General features: G+C 34.9%; 1 protein-coding gene across 3 annotated transcripts in view; it reads left to right on the forward strand.

The window, feature by feature from the left end:
• Positions 1 to 18,246, forward strand: part of NUP37 (nucleoporin 37) — a 42,432-nt gene that overhangs the window by 1,279 nt on the left and 22,907 nt on the right. For all 3 annotated transcript variants that reach the window (XM_041739063.1, XM_041739062.1, XM_041739064.1), the window contains 4 exons: positions 69 to 286; positions 7,703 to 7,827; positions 11,348 to 11,420; positions 12,806 to 12,900. In XM_041739063.1, coding sequence (XP_041594997.1) covers positions 131 to 286; positions 7,703 to 7,827; positions 11,348 to 11,420; positions 12,806 to 12,900 — 449 coding nt within the window. In that variant the 5' untranslated portion in view covers positions 69 to 130. The remainder of the gene's footprint in view (positions 1 to 68; positions 287 to 7,702; positions 7,828 to 11,347; positions 11,421 to 12,805; positions 12,901 to 18,246) is intronic.

An 18,246-nucleotide genomic window follows, 5' to 3' on the forward strand; every position in this document is an offset into this window, starting at 1 on the left:
TGATTCAGTTGCTGAAAGTAACTGATACTTTGACGTTTTCTGTGTTGTGTCTCTGCTGTAATCCACAGTTTCGTGACCTTGTCCAGTAGAAGGCTCTTTTATTACAACTGCTCAAGTATTGACATACAACATGAAGCAAGATGCCACAAGAAGTGCTGCCTACACTGTGGATTGTGAAGATTATGTGCATGTGGTAGAATTTAATCCCTTTGACAGTGGGGATTCAGGAAACCTAATTGCATATGGTGGCGGTAATTATGTGGTCATTGGCATGTGTACTTTTCAGGTTAGTGTACAAAACTCAGTGACTGACAATGAAGCTATTTTACTGGTTAAAAAAACAGACTTTGGGGGATCCCTGGGTGGCGCAGCGGTTTGGCGCCTGCCTTTGGCCCAGGGCGCGATCCTGGAGACCCGGGATCGAGTCCCACGTCCGGCTCCCGGTGCATGGAGCCTGCTTCTCCCTCTGCCTGTGTCTCTGCCTCTCTCTCTCTCTCACTATGTGCCTATCATAAATAAATAAAAATTTAAAAAAAAAAAAAAACAGACTTTGGTAAACTGATTAAAGTTGGAAAGCATATTGAGTTTGAATGTCATAAAAAAATATATGAAGAACTACAGAGGAAGATATTTCCAGTAATACATGCCTGAGATTTGTGCAAACGTTAAATAGTGAAAAAAAAAGACCATGAGGCCTGTCTTTTGCCTCATAATTAGAAATGGAATATTCTGGTAATTGAAGGTTGTGACTAATTGAACATTTGGTATGTACAGGGAAAACACCAATTAAATGAGATCTAAGTAATCCAGTTTTTTTTATATTCCACTTTGACATGGAAATCAAGCCTAGAAGAATGATCCTCTAGGAGATTTTACAGCTGTCGTGATATTCAGCTTTTCTATTAGTATGCTCTCATGCTTTTTATTCATCTAAAGCATAATCCAGAGTATACAAAATATGAGACCCTATTAATTGAACAGGCAATTAGGCATATTCATTAAGATTCAACTCTGGAGCCAGAATGCCTAGGTTTTTACCCCTGTCTGGCTTTACCTCTTAATAGCAATATGACCTCAAGCAGGTACTTAATCTCTCTTATATAAAAATGAGGAAAATAATACTTAATAGGATTTTATGAGAATGTAGTTAGTACATCATGTGAAGTTCCTGGAAGGCATCTGCATGTTTAATTCATATATACATATTATATACATATATATATACACACACATATATAATGCTTTAACTGTTATTAATTCGGCATTGTTTCCCTCTAGCACAGGCCCATGGTTAATCACCAAAGCAGGATGCTTTGCGGTGAGCACACACCATGTTTTCTCACAGGAAAGCTAGTTCCACATGTGAAAGAGTCTAAACAATCAGAGTTCAACCCTCAGAAATCTTGGCTAATCCTTTGTTTACCAGAATATTATTCATAAAACAATATTTCTCAAATTGAGGTTAATCGGTGAGATAATATGGCAGTGATCAGTTTTCAAAGATTTTTTTTTTAATTTTTTTTTTAAATTTATTTATGATAGCCACAGAGAGAGAGAGAGAGGCAGAGACACAGGCAGAGGGAGAAGCAGGCTCCATGCACCGGGAACCCGAGGTGGGACTCGATCCCGGGTCTCCAGGATCGCGCCCTGGGCCAAAGGCAGGCGCTAAACTGCTGCGCCACCCAGGGATCCCAGTTTTCAAAGATTTAAAGTAACTTTACCACTAGAATGGTACTATTATAAACATAATTATTATTTCCTCTTTTACTCAGGAGGCAGTTCAGTATTTTATTTCAATATAGTGTTTTGACATCATAAATGCAATTTAGCATTTTATAGTACAATAAGTAAAATTATCCAAAATTAGACTGCATGCATATTTATCCTAAGGAGAAAGTATGAATTCAAGCTTTCAGGTTTTTGGTATTTGAATGTAATATAAAAGCTCTTACATTGTGCCACATTGTCTCTCTTAGGGTTAGGGTAGGAATTGCTAGCCATGACCCACAGCCTGACTTTAGCTGGACTAATTCATTAGGATCATAAAAAGCTCACGTGATTAAGAGAAATAATATAACACGCTTTTGAAAAAGACTGAGGGGAAAAAAACATTTTTCTGGTACAGGCTACTAACCCACCAAAGAATAAAGCAGCTTCCTACAGGTGAAACTAACTTTATTTAATCACTTCTAAAATTAATAACTGTGAATACAGAATTGTGTTAAAAAATACTGAAAAAATTTGTTTTATCTCTAGTTTATGTTCAGCTAAGAAAGTCAAGAAGGGAGGAAAAAAATCCAGAAAAATGAAAGGCAGAGGTAATGAGTGGCAGAGAGAGAAAAAGACAATTAGAAGAAGGAGCTAGCAAAAAAACATTTGTATTGCTCTTGTCATGTCTTGCACATTGTCCTTGTTCATCCTCAGACCTATCAGATTGGCAAGCTAGGTCTTCTAGCCAAATAACCTAAAGAAAAAATTTGGATTTATTAACTTGGCAAGTAGCTAACACAAATATTCTGTGCCAAGTACTGGCAATAAAATTAAGCAATAATCCCCATCCTCAGAGTTTCCATTGTACTTCAAAGAAGTTCAGGGATTTGTATGACTAGTAATGAAAAATAAGATCCTCTTTTTTTTTTTTTTTTAAGATTTTAATTATTTATTCATGAGAGACACAGAGAGAGAGAGAGGCAGGCTCCATGCAGGGAGCCTGACATGGGCCCCAATCCTGGGACTCCAGATCACGCCCTGAGCCGAAGGCAAGCGCTAAATTGCCGAGCCACCCAGGGACCCCTAGACTCCATTTCTAAACACCTGTTCTTTTCCTTCCATGCTGCTATTCAAAAAGGTTGAAGCCATAGTTCAAACAGTTATGGAGGAGAATAGAGTCCCAATAATTTGCCTTTGGAGATTCAGAATAAATTATTGGTTTCCTTTAAAGTTATTTTTTAAACTAATTAAACACTATTAAACATTGGGGTTTTTTTGTATATCAGTTTATTGGAGTTCGATTTGCCAACATATAGTATAACACCCAGTGCTCATCCCTTCAAGTGCCCCCATCAGTGCTGTCACCCAGTCACCTGTCCCCCTGCCGACCTCCCCTTCTACTACCCCTTGTTCATTTGTTTCTATTCTCTCATGTTAGATTCTTCAGGTTCCATAGCATCCAATTTCATGCTTCCCTTTTGATTTCCATTACTTGGTGATTAGTGATAATGAGCATATTTTCATGTGCCTGTTGGCCATCTGTATATTGCCTTTGGAAATATATCTACAAATCGTCTACCCATTTTTTAATTGGATTGTTTATTTTATTGTTATTGAGTTGTATGAGTTCTTCCTTTATTTTGGATATTAGCCCCTTATCATACAGTGACTTTCAAATATCTTCTTCCATTTAGTACATAGCCCTTTCATTTTGTTTATGGTTTATTTTGCAATGCAGAGAGTTTTTAGTTTGATGCAGTCCAGCTTATTTATTTTTGCTTTCCTTATTTTTGACTTTGGAATCAGATCCAAAAATTCATCACCAACATGGATGTCAAATAACTGATAGTGTTTGTTTTCTTCTAGGAGTTTTATGGTTTCAGGTCTTAGCATTCAAGTCTTTTAGCCCAGTTTGAGTTAATTTTACATTGAGTATATAATGTAAGGTAGTGGTCTAATTTCATTCTGTTGCTTGTGTCTGTCCAGTTCTAACACCATATATTAAGAGATTATCTTTTCCTCACTGTAAAAAAAAAGAGAGAGAGAGAAAACTAAGGAAAGGTAAATTGAATTGAAAGTTTTCCACATTCCTTTTGGAAAGGCAATCCTCATTCTAAGACTCTTAGGAAAACATTGTCAATACAGTAGATTTAAATTTCAGCAAACTATTTTTCAGAATCTTATGGTGTTCTTTTGAATATGATGGAAATTTGAGCTGAATAATAGTACTATTAACTGGTGTCATATATTTGTCAAGTATTAAATGCAAATCAGGAGCTGAGAACTGGTAATACATATGTTAAAAACAGCAAGGACCTTGACCTTAAGATGTTTAAATGTAAAACAATGCAGTAAGAAAACTGATGTAAGAAGTCCTATGTGCAAAGGGTAGAGGGAACATGAAAGTTTCTAAGTCTATTCAAAGGATCACCAATAGTGAATAGGGTACTTGAATGAGAACATTTAATTTAAGCAAGCACATTGAACTTATATAGAACATGAAGCTGAGAAGGATACCTAATGCTAAATGAAGGATAAACTACATTTAACAAGTATTTATTGAGCACTTGTTGTATGCCAGACACTGTGATTCGAACTCAAATATTAATAGATTGGATTAATGGGCCAAGTTGAACAACCTAAAATTTAATAAAGTCTTAAAATGATAGACTGCTGGAGCTAGAAGGGACAATGGTTACTTACAGTTTTTAGTCACCTGGAGGTTCACCATGAATCAGTACAATTAAACTATCAAAAAGAGTTAATTCAATGCTGTCCAATAGAAATACAATGTGAGCCACAAATATAAATTTAAGTGTTAAAGTAACCACATTATGAGAAGTTAAAACCAGATGAAATTAATTTTAATAATGTATTATTTTGCCCAGTGTATCCAAAATATTTCATGTGTAACCAACATAAAAAATTAATAAGATATTTTATATACTTTTTATACTAAGTCTGAAATGTGGTGTGGATTTTGCACTTTATAAGGTATACACAGTTTCAACTAGCTGTATATAAGTGCTTAGTTACCCCATGTGGCTAGTGGCTACCACATTGGATAGCATAGCTCTATATCTGCCTCTAAATTGATTAGATTGTTTAATCTTTTTTTTTTAAGATTTTATTTATTCATGAGAGAGAGAGAGGGAGGGAGGGAGGGGGGGGGGAAGAGACAACAGGCAGAGGGAGAAGCAGGCTCCATGCAGGGAGCCCGATGTGGGACTCGATCCCGGGTCTCTAGGATCATGCCCTGGGCTGAAGGTGGCGCTAAACCGCTGAGCCACCCGGGCTACCCAAGATTGTTTAATCTTTACTTCATTTCTCAGCAGTATATATTATGTGCAAAGGAGTCAATGTATTTGAAGACCTTTCTTTTTTTTTTTTTTTAAGACATTTCAGAATGATATTAAAATGCTTAAAACTGTCATGTGAAAGAGGGATTAGACTCAGAATGGTAAATGTATTTTGTGTTATTGGTCAACTCTGTCTGAGTGGAGTTGGGGCTTATTGTGCTTTAAGACTGTCACGGAATCTGCTTATTTGGGTGTGTTCACTTAAGATCAGCTGTGGCTTAATCCATATGGTTGGTGCCAGAGAGGAAAATTTGGAGCAGTGAGTAGAATTTACACGAAAACAGATTTGGGTTTAATGTAAAAGAGAGCTCTTCTCATTAGAACTACCCGAGTTGAATAAGCTCCCCCAAGAAATAGCTAGTTTGCTGTCCTTAAGAGTGTTCAGAGAAAGGTTGTGCAAACTCTCTCCAGATGTTATATAAATTCAAATGTGAGGTGAAAGAAATGGACTAAGTAAACTTTACAGTCTCATCTGACTAAGATTCAGTATTTAGCCTTAAATAGGTGTGGTGGGAGGGCCTGCCAATTTCAAACCCTTAGAAGAGTCCTTTCATCAACCTGGCTTTGCCCCAACCTCAAATACACCGGAGCCTTGTGTAAATGATTTGTATTGTAGCAAGTTGTCCAAAGTGTCTTAATTTCCTGCCTGTACAATACTGCCTACACCCCAAACTAAACCCAAAATAGCATTTGTCTCTGCCTATACCACACACACACACACACACCCTGGCCTTTTAGTTGGCTTTGTGGCAGACATTGCTGCCAGGAAAAAAGTTTTCACTAGTAATACATAAAGCTCAAGCTATACGGTCCCTGGGATTTATCTCCATGGCCACCCAATAACTCCATATATACTTTGGGTAACGAATTACAGGACCTAAGTGTCAACACTATTGTTACAGTAGCAAAGTAATGTGTATTTTGATGGTAAGAACTTCATTTTTAAAAGATTGACTTGTCCAGTGTGGAAAAATAGATGTAACCCGAACTATGAAGTAAGCTATGATTAGGCTCTCTTAACCTTATTTTTAAATTGCTTAAAGGTTGCTACCTTGGTATATCTGGCTGTTAGCTATACAGTTATTATACACGCAGATTATAAGGTAATGAAATTTGACAGTGTTTTTCTTGATAGGTACATATCTATTTCCTTTTTTCTTCTATGGAGAAAAACTTTTTGCTGTTAACTCTAAGTTCATCTGAAATTTAAAGTTATTTTCCAAGGGGCATCTGAATTCTGTAGAGAAAGCCATGTGTAATATATTTGTGAAATGGCTTTGCTAGGATCCCAAAGGCCATGTTGGAAAAACCAACACATCCAATAGGATTCAATTAAGGTACACATTATAAAACTTTGCATTTAGATTCAGGATAACTGGAATTCTTAGAACAGGCCTTTAGGTAATAGTCCTAACAAGTTTTACCTGCTCCGAATTTTTTCCCTGATGATATTTTATAATTCTATGAGCTTAAAATTATAGTCACTTAATACAGAGGATTCCTTGGGCAAATTTGTCATGAAAAAAATTTGCTGTAGTCTCTAGACCTAGGGTATTGATTTAAATAACAAAACAATTGTTTTTAAATCATAATAGTTTAAGCTTATAAAAAGTATTTTAAAATAACTTATCTATAAGGTATAAAGAATAATAAAGTAGATTCCCAAATGCCCACTACCCAGCTTGAGAAATGGAACATTAGCCATTCCTTTGAAGACCCCACGGCATTCTTCCCTTACTGTCTTTCCTCCTCACCCCCAAGTGGTAACCAGGTCTGTATTTTGTGTTGGTGATTCCTTTTTTTCTCTATAGAGTTACCATATATGTAGGTGTTGCAAAGGAATATATTGTTTTTCATGTTTTAAACTTTGTATCAATTGAAATGATTCTGCATTATGTTCTTCTGCAGTATGTTGCTATTAACATTGTATTTGATGGAGTCTTCCATGTCAAAATTCTTTTTTTTATTGTTGTATATTATATAAATATACTATAATTAATATTTTATTTTTCTGTTGGCTATTTGGGTTATTTTTAGTTTTTCATTCTTGAAAACTTGCCAATGTGCATATTCTTATGTCTACTGTTTATGTTTTATTAACCTCCTTTCATTGTTTTCCTCCCTGATAATTTGGAGGTCGGCATGTGGTTTCTCTTCTTTTAATGGTTACCAAAGACTCTTTAACATGCATACTTAATTACACAAAGTCAAATTAATATCTTTAACCTCTTTGTGAACAAAATAAGGATCTTTGACTCTTGAGCTACTACCACCCCTCCAGACTTACTGTCATATCTTAGTTCTCTGTTGTTTTTCTTTTCTTTTTAACCCACAAGTTGTGTTTTATATGATTAATATTTGTTTAGATTAACCTACCTGTTTGCTTTTGATTTTTTTTATTCACTGTTCCTTCCATCTCAGGCCGTCCTTCTAGGGACATTAGCTTGCTCTGCCAACTCTGTCATTGTTCAATGAACCAGTTAATTTTCAATATCTAATCTGTTTTTGAACCTCTCAAAGGAATATATGGCCTCCTGATAAATTCTTCATTATAGTGAAATCAGAGTATTTGTTTATGGTGTTTATAGTATTTGTCCTCATAACTTCTTAAAACACTGACTGTATATGCTTAGGAGGAAGAAGCAGACGTTGAAGGAATTCAATATAAAACATTACGAACGTTTCAGCATGGAGTCAGAGTTGATGGCATAGCTTGGAGCCCAGAAACAAGACTTGATTCATTGCCTCCAGTAATCAAGTAAGTTTAAAATTTTTAAATGCAGTATTAATATCCTTTGTTTCATGTGATCTGAAGCCTTTGATCATGAGGACTTTTTTCCCTCTATTTCCATTTTCCCCAATTTTAGATGTTAGATATTTTAGCATCAGCCATTATATCATAATTTAGGCTTGTTATCTGAATTTGTAATTTAAATATGCAACATGGTAGTGATGCCTTGAGTATATGTTGCGACCTGACTCCAAAGCTCTTGAATTTTATCTGAATCATTTGAAGTCTTCACAGATTCTTCCTGAATTCACCACCTACTCAAAGTACAACTCTGTTGAAATAAGTAAATTTGGTTGAGTCGTTAATGAACCTTCCTGCTACACACATAGGTCAATGTCACATTTTCATGTTTAAACAGTACATAAAACTGCAATTCTTGCTTTTTTTTTAAATATATTTTTTTAATTGGAGTTCAATTTGCCAGCATATAGCATAACACCCAGTGCTTATCCCATCAAGTGCCACCCTCAGTGCCCGTCACCCTGTCACCTCCACCCCCCGCCCACCTCCCTTTCCACCACCCCTTGTTCGTTTCCCAGAGTTAGGAGTCTCTCATGTTCTGTCTCCCTTTCTGATATTTCCCACTCATTTTTTCTCCTTTCCCCTTTATTCCCTTTCACTATTTTGTATATTCCCCAAATGAATGAGACCATATAATGTAAAACTACAATTCTAATCCTTGGGCTTCAGTTTTTATGAAAGCATTTGAAAAAGAAAATTGCTTTTTGAGAAAAATCTTAACATTACCTGCTGAGGCCTTCTTCACAAGGCAGTATTTGTCAGGTTTTTTAATGTTTGTTACAAAACACTAGCCTTGTTTCCACAGATATGAAATCTAAAAGGTATGACTTCTTTCAGTAACAGTATAGCAACCATAAGTTAGCTCTTACTGAGCTAATCTAATTTTTTTAATTAACGGATAATTCACATGTGAAATTTTCAACTTTTGAGGGTACCATTTGATCAGTGTTAATGTGCATACACTTGCATACTCCGTGCTGGTAATACATTTCTGTCACTTCAAAAGGTTCTTTCTTCCCAGTTAATCTTTGTACCCCATCCTTTGCCAAAGCAACTGTTGATGTAATTTTCAGAAATTAATTTTGTCTATTCTAGAAGTTCATATAAATGGAATCATATAGAACGTATTTTTTTAAATCTAGTTTGTTGGTTTTGAGATTTATTCATGTTACAAGTACTGGTGATTCTTTTATTTTTGATGAATATTCCATTACACTGTATAAATACCACTATTTGTTTATCCATTCTCCTCTAAATAGACACTGGGGCAGTTTCCAGTTTTTAGCTATTATGACTAAAGTTGCTGTAAGCACCTCTGTATATACCTTTTAGTACATAACATGGTTTCATTTTTCTCAGGAGTAGAACTGCTGAATCAGAGGGTAGACGTATGGTTTTTAACATTTTAAGAAAGTACCAGTTTCCATAGTGGCTCTTCTGTTTTATACTCCCACCAGTAATCTAAAGATGTTCAACTTGCTCTGCCAGCTCTTCAACATTTATTGTTGTCAGTCTTCAATTTTAGCCATTATCGTTGGGACTGAAGTAACATTTCCCTGATGACTCACAATTTTGAGCACTTTTTCATATGCATCCTATTTCCTATCTAAAGAATATTTGCCTACAAGATTGTGAAGATGTTTTGTTCCTTCTATAAGCTATACGGGTGTTAGCTAACTGAATTTTAAATAATCACATAATAGTGCTTGTTAACATACGTATATCATTGTCAACAGCCAGTCTGCTGTTCATTTCCTTTTATGTTAAAAGAAAATGTTCACAGTCTCTGGAGCTAAACCAGGAGTCCCTCAGTCTCTGAATTCTCTAGGGGACTTTGAAAGCTATACAAAGTGTCTTCTTCGTTTATACAAAGTATCTTCTTCCATGGCTTTGCTTAGTGCCTGTTTTCCTGTCCTTCTTTTAATGGATATGCTATATTGTTTGATTTTTTGTTTTTGCTTTTTGATAAGCGGCCTCAAATTTTTTTTGAAATTCTGCAAATATATATAATAAATTCAGAACATTAACCATCACTTTTAAAGATAATATTTTTAGAGCAAGCTGACAGCACAATTTTGTTTTTAAGTAAATTATATATTTTTGTTACAAAATAATACATATTTACTGTATCAAATTTGGGATATACAAAAACATTTTCAAAAATCATCTCTACACCCAATGCCCTATTTTTTCATAAATAATTTTACACAATTGTGATTAAACTCTATTTGTAAGTTTTTATACTTCTTATTTTACTTTTATATATAAATTCCAAAGTAAATACTATTTTTATCACCACTAAAGAGTTGCCTGTCAAGATGACTGAAGTAAAACTTGGTGGCTGTCTTGTCATCATTAACTTTTAACTTACAGTTAGAAAGAACACATTCCTAGAGTTTTATATTTAGCGTTTAGTTGCCTTCCATACAACTGTCTTTCTCTATTCATCCCTACTTGCGTTTCTTCACACTTGCTGGAGAGCAACTCTTCACCTTACTTCTGTTCTCTGAGGCTTTATGGTTTAATTAAAGGATGGTGTAAATACACTTAACGCATGTAAACTCAAGTAGCAACGTTTGGAGAAAGGTGGAACAATACAAGGTTTGCCATAAAGTTTGGTGAGTGTGTGTTCCTTTAATAAGATCCTTTCGTTAATTTTTTTTTAAGTAAATAATCTTTGACTCCTGTAAGTCCTTTGTTTTCGATGTTTTTACTGAACATGGCCTTATTACTCTTTTACTAATACTTTATTTATAAACCTTTTTGCTTGGAATATTTCTTTTAAAAACCTTCTAAAGTAGCCTTTTTCTATTTTATTAGAGATGATTTTTAAATGATTTCTTATGACGTAAGTATGAGGAGATGTATGTTAGGAAACCCTCACATTAGTAATGTTGTTAGAAAAATCTGTTCTAGAGTTTCCTCTGAGTGGAAAAATATGAATACCCAAAACAATAGTAGGATAAATTCGAAGGAGAAAAACTAGGTAGATAAGCTTTGTTTTTTACGTTTTCTTACCTTTTATTGGTATGTTATGAAATATAGCATACGTGCCAAAAAGTGCCCCAAAAAGTACATGGGCAATTTAACAGGATTATTGTAAAACAAACACCCATGTAATGGTCACCAGGTCAAGAAGTAGAACATTCCCAGCATCCAAGGACCTCTTGTGCCCCTCCCTAATCAACCCTCTTCCTTCCCGTTAAAGATAATTAAACTCATGATTATTACAGCAGTCATTTTCTTATCTTTTTAAAATAGTTTTATCAGCTATGTATGCATCCCTAAAACAATATAGTTATTATATTATTTTTTCCTACTTAATGAACTTTCATACAGATGGAATAATAATATCATTTTTTTGTCCTGCTTTGTTCATTTGACTTTATGTATGTGAGATTCATCCTTGTCTCTGCTTGTAGCTCTGGTTATTGATTTGTGTTGGTTTTTGTTTTCTTAATTCCAGATTTTGTACTTCAGCTGCTGATATGAAAATAAGATTATTTACTTCAGATCTTCAAGATAAAAATGAATATAAGGTATGTTGACAACTGTAATTCATAACTTTATTTGAAAACATCATTTTGCCTTTTTAATTGGATTTATCTCAATTTAAAATGACGTATAATGGTCACCTTTAAAGTATACAGTTTAGGATTTCATTTACTCTATTTTAGGCTATAGTAAAAACTACAGATTATAAATTTGATATTTATTAAAATATTAGGTAGGCACAACAAATGAGAGAGAATTAGAAATTCACATTTGGGTATAGTAGGAGTATTATAGACATGAACACGCATAGAGTTGAGAGTCCAACTTCGAGACAACCAATGATTAGTGCAGCATATAGGGCAAGGTAGAATTACAAAGCACTTAAGAGCGCAGACACAGGAGCCAGACTGCCAGGGTTTGAAGCCAGTTCTCCCACGTTAGTAGCAGTGTGACTGGTCAAGTTCTCAATTTCTTTGTGCTCAGTTCCTTATCTCTAACATGGAGATAATCATAGTATCTGTCTCATAAGATTATGAGCATTGACTGAGCTAATTCATATAAAACAAAACAATGCTTTGTACAAGTGAACCCTATGTATATGTTTTCTATTAGTATAATAAATAACCCTGTAAAATAAGAGAAAGATGAGTACTGTATGATCTCACTTATATATGGAATTTTAAAAACCCAAACTCATAGAAACAGAGTAGAGTGGTGGTTGCTGGGGTCTGGGGGAAATGAGTAGATGTTGGTCAAAGGGTACCAAACTTACAGTAATAAGTAAGTTCTAGGAACCTAATGTACAGCACAATTAGTATAGTTAATAGAATGGGTTTTATACTTGAAAGTTGCTAAGAGAGTAAGTCTTAAATGTTCTCACCACAAAACAAAAATTAATTTCCAGTGTGTCATGATTATTGGCTTCTAATACTTGTCTCCAGTGCTGGCAGGCACATTGAGGAAGTGAATAAAGACCTCAGAAGGTGAAATCCTTACTATGTGTTTATTAGGCAGTAAGTTTGCTGAGCAGTAGGTATGAGTTAAAAAGTTCAGGAGGCTCTATCTCGGTGCCCCTAGAAAGTTCTTCTAGCTTTAATTTTTATTAAAGCTTTATATAATAAGTGAGAGAGGAGGTGAGATGAGGACAGGTACAGTAAAAAAGTGTGTGTGTGTTTTTATAAGAAATGCATACTAGAAAAAAAAGATCAAGCTAATAGCAGTGTGTTGAGTGATCAGCTTCTTTCCAAGATAAACCTTCCAGTAAAGTGGGTGTATAAATCATGCTTTAAAAATAGCAGATTGCTTAAGAAATATTTATAGAAAAGGGAAGCATGCAGTGAAAGTTTTTAAGGCAGTGAAGTAAAAATATTAGTTAGAAATATTGTAGATTATTTTCCTGTATTCTTACTACTTTTTCCCCTTATGTCAGGTTTTAGAGGGCCATTCAGATTTCATTAATGGCTTGGTGTTTGATCCCAAAGAAGGCCAAGAAATTGCAAGTGTGAGTGATGATCATACCTGCAGGTATGTTACTTACGTTAAAAGCACATTTTTCAATTTTCATCTTATTTTAATGAGAATTACATTGTAAAATTACAGAAAATATAATTTTCATATATACTCCATAAAAATGTTGTAAAAGATGCACACTTTATTTAAATTATAAGCATGGCACAGACATAAGTTTCAAAACTAGTGAGTTCTCATCCCAGATAATGAAAACTTCCCTCCTTGCCTCTTAGTTTATATATATATGCATTTATGAAATTTAAATATATATTGGGTCAAATTCTCCACTATTGGGTAAGATCAGTAGGGCAATAAAAGGCAGTTGCCATATTGTGGATTTATTTTGCAGATCCTGTCTGATAACTTGATGCTTAATGAATTGCAAATCTTCTTTGCTAAAAAAAAGACATGGGAAATTTCCTGTTTTGACAAATCTGAAGTCTCTATATAAGGTTTTCTGTAGATAGAGTGCATTTCAATATCCTTTTCTTCCATCCCATTCCCCAGTTTGGAATGGATGAGAGCTATAACATTTTTTAATAGTGCCTAACAGTGGAGAATTTCACAAGTAAAGAACAAGATGAAGAGCAAGAGTAGGAGGTAGAAATAAGCTGAGGAGTCAGGAGTGAGATGAGGGAATTCTAAAGGAGTGCCAGTTTCATTTGCTTTAACAGTACTGTGAGAAAAAAAAACACAGCTCTGCTATTTCACATAGTTTTAATATTTGATAAGGCTATAACAAAATCATTAGTATTTGTGAATACTTATATACACATAAAACCTTTAAATATGTGTCCTTTCACATTGGCAGTAAAGCCATTAGCTACTCTTTCAATTTTAATCATAATAGCTCATCTTTTTTTAAAGTTACAGAGTCATAGGTCATTATTCTTTATATACTGCCTGTGAAAATGTTCATGTCAAGGACAGAAAAATTTATATGCCATTAAGGTGTTAGGGCCTCGGGATCCCTGGGTGGCGCAGCGGTTTGGCGCCTGCCTTTGGCCCAGGGCGCGATCCTGGAGACCCGGGATCGAATCCCACATCAGGCTCCCGGTGCATGGAGCCTGCTTCTTCCTCCGCCTGTGTCTCTGCCTCTCTCTCTCTCTCTGTGACTATCATAAATAAAAAAAAATAAAAAAAAAAAAGGTGTTAGGGCCTCAAGTGTTACAAACCCCAAGTTTGTATAGAGACCTGAAGAGTAAATGGGATAATTTTAAAGGTAAAATTTAGAATAGATCACAGATATAAATAATGACATGTTAGTTCTCTAACTCATGGACTTTCCTAATCACAAGCATTTGGAATAATGAAACTTGAGAAGGGGGAAAATAAGTGACTTTGCAAGCCAAGGAATAACCTCTGAATAGTGAACAATAGCTAGAGACGTGGGATTACATTCAGTGGTCTGTGATTACTTTTTTTTCTTATAGTAGAATTTTGGGGGTTTTTAGACTAGTAAAATTGTCCTAAAATTTTAGGGACTGACAAAGGGTTGCCAACTTTTTGTCAAGTAATAAGAATTTTAAAAAGTCTGCTGCCTTCTATTATTACCATCATTTTATGAAAGTAAGAACATTGTTACTCTAAAAAGGAGAAAGGCTTAACTTCAAAGTAAGTCCTTTAAATAAATTTAGCTTTTTGAAAAACTTACTCTGATGCCCCTAATTGCCTTATTTTGCTAGACTGTGGTTGATGATGTTATTGTTCAACAAATACTTACTCTCCCTCCCCCTTCACATGGAAGGAGATTTTCCCACACCATTGGGTTTAGCTTGTTTAGGCCATCACAATGTTAGCGGTTGTGATGCAAGCAGACATTGAAATGATTTACCTGGTTTGTGTTGACCTACTGTCCTCTGTCTCCTATAAGATGAACATGTCTGGATAGCTACTGGTCCCAGAATGAGAAACATATGGAACAAATATGGACCCATCTGGTATTATGAAATAGAGCTTCCTGCAGACTTGTGAGCAAGAAATTTATGCTTATTTTTATAAGCCATTGAGATTTGGAGGTTGATAACATCATTTTAGCAATAGCTGGGAAGCTAAATTTAGAATTCATCAGGTTAGTTCTCCTATCAGAAGTAAAGGACAGTTCTGATTGGCTATTAAAGAAAGTCAAACCTCTTGGACCAAAAACAATATATATGAGACTTTTAAAAGAAACAGCATAGGGATGCCTGGGTGGTTCAGTGGTTGGGCAGCTCAGGCAGTGGTCCCGGGATCTGGGATCAAGTCCCGCATTGGGCTCCTGCAAAAAGCTTGCTTCTCCCTCTGCCTATGTCTGTCTGTCTGTCTGTCTCTCTCTCTCTCTGTGTGTCTCTCATGAATAAATAAACATATCTTTAAAAAAAAATAAAACAGCATAAATCAAGAAGTTTAAGGAAGAATAATAAGTATCATACATTCATAATAACAAATGGAAGAAGGGATTCCGAGAGGACTACAAGAGGAAAATATTTCAGTACAACTATCTACATTAATTCAAAGTATAGAATTAATTGCCAAGTTACTAATAAAGACACCATCCAAATGGCAGCTGTGGTTTGGGCAATGGAAATAGCTATTTATATCCTAGGAATCATCCCTATCGCTATACTAAAGAAATGCCTACCATAGTTTGGGTCTGCATGTTTCATTTGTTCACTTGGACAAATGAAATCCTTGTCCAATCATAGGCAAATCCTCTTTCATCTTGGAAGTAATTTTATGTGCAGGTGATACCATGCTTAAAAATACATACTCAATAGAATAGCCTGAAGGTCAACAAGGAACTAGAGGATTTGAACAATATTTTTTTTTTTGATTTGAACAATATTATAAACAACTAGACCTAACAGACGTATACGAAACACTCCAAACCTTTCAGCATCACCAGAATACACATTCTTCTCAAGTATACATGAAACATCCTCCAGAATAAACATTATGTCAAGCCTAAAAACAAGTCTAAATAAATTTTAACAGATCAAAGTCATGCAGAGTATCTTATTTGACCACAGTAGAATAAACCAGGAGTCAGTAACAGAGGTAAAATTGAAAAATCTACAAATATCAACATATAAACAGTCAAAAAAGAAATAAGGGAATTTAGAAACTACTCTGAGGTGAGTACGAATGAATACACAACAAAATTTACAAGATGCAGCAAAACCATGCTCAGAGGGAAATTTATGGCTATAACCACCTATATTAAAAAAGAAGAAATAACTGGAATCAGTAACATCAGTTTACACCTTTAAAGAGCTGGAAAAAGAACAAAGGAAACCCAAAGGGAGCAGAAGGAGGAAAGTAAAGATGACAGCAGAGATAAAATAGAAATAGAAATAGAAATAGAAAATAATAGAGAATAGATGACACCAAAAGTTGGTTCTTAAAAAAAAAAAAAAAAAAAAAAAGTCGGTTCTTGGAGAAGATAAAACAAAATTTGCAAACCTTCAGCAAGACAGATGATTCCAATTAGTAAAATCAGAAAAAGTGGGATATTACTACTGACCTTACAGAAATAAAAAAGATTTTTAAGAGAGTATTATGAACAGTTACAAACCAACAAATTTACCTAGATGAAATGGTAAAGTCCCAGAAACACAAAATTCCCAAAACTCAAGAAAAAGAGAATATCTGAATAGACCTATAGAAAATAAGGAAATTGAATCAGTAATCAAACACTTCCCAAAAAAGCAAGCCTAGGACAAGATGCTTCACTTGTGAATTCTACCAAACATTTAAAGAAGAATCAACACCAATCTCTCAAATACTTCTAGAGAATTGAAGAGGAAGGAACATTTTCTAAGTCATTTTATGATGCCAGCATTATCTTGATACCAAAGGTATCACGAGAGAACTGTAAACTAATATCCCTTACAAATACTGATGCAAAAATCGTCAACAGTGGGACGCCTGGGTGGCTCAGTGGTTGAGCGTATGACTTTGGCTCAGGTCATGATCCCAGGGTCCTGGGATTGAGTCCCACATTGGGCTCCCTGCAGGGAGCCTGCTTCTCCCTCTATGTCTCTGCCTCTCTCTGTGTCTCTCATGAATAAATAAATAAAATCTTTTAAAAAAATCCTCAACAATATCTATATAAAACTGGAAAACTCTTAGAAGATAACATAGGGGCAGATATATGTGACTTTGGATCTGGCAATGGGTTCTTAAATATGACACCAAACAACAAAATAAATATAAATTGGACTTAATCAAAATTTAAAACTTTGGACATCAGAGGATACTGTCAAAGAGTAAAAAGACAACTCACAGAATGGAAGAAGATATTTGCAAATCATAACTGATAAAGGTCTGGTATGCAAAAATACATGAAGAACTCTTAAAATTCAACATTAAAAAGACAAAAGACAACCCAGATAGAACTGTTGGGTCATCATACTGTACACCTAAAATTATTATAATACTATATACTAGTTATACTTCAATAAAATAAAGACAACCCAATTTTAAAAAATGGACAAAGGACTTCAATACACTTGAATTCTCAAAAGAAATGTGAAATAGAGATGCCTGGGTGGCTTAGCGGTTGAGCGTCTGCCTTTGGCTCAGGGTGTGATCCCAGGGTCCTGGGATCGAGTCCCACATCGAGCTCCCTGCAGGGAGCCTGCTTCTCCCTCTGCCTATGTCTCTGCCTCTCTCTCTGTGTGTCTCATGAATAAATAAATAAAATCTTTTTTTAAAAAAAAGATATAACCACAAGCACATGAAAAGATGCCAAATGTCATTAGGGAAATGCAAATCAAAAGCACAATGAAATATTGCTTCACACTCACAAGGATAGATTAAAAACAAAAATAGAAAGTAACAAGTGTTGGGAAAAGTGAAGAAATTGGAACTCTCAAACCCTGCTGATGGGAATGTAAAATGGTGCAGATATTGTGGAAACATTGTGGCAGTTTTCTCAAATAGCTAAACATGTGACCCAGCAATTCTACTCCTAGGTATACATCCAAAAGAATTGAAACAGGTATTCAAACAAAAATTTAACAAAGGAATATCTCTAGCAGTACCCTTCACAATAGCCAAAAGGTGGAAATAAACAACTGGCTAGATAAACAAAAAGTGGCACATCCATATGTTGAGAGACAATTCAGCTCTAAAAAAGGAATGAAGTACAGATACATGCTACAACATGTTTAAAACTCAAAAACATTATGCTAAGTGAAAGAAGGTAGACATAAAATATTCTCAGATTCCATTTATATAAAATCTCCAGAATAAGCAAATATATAGAAACAGAAAGCAGATAAGTGATTGCCAGGAACAGTGGGAGTGGGAGGAAATAGAAGTGACTGCTCAGTAGGAATAGTGTTCCTTTTTGAGATAATCAAAATGTTCTGGGACTAG

Source organism: Vulpes lagopus, chromosome 23 (assembly GCF_018345385.1).
Source record: "Vulpes lagopus strain Blue_001 chromosome 23, ASM1834538v1, whole genome shotgun sequence".
Taxonomy (NCBI): Eukaryota; Metazoa; Chordata; class Mammalia; order Carnivora; family Canidae; genus Vulpes; species Vulpes lagopus.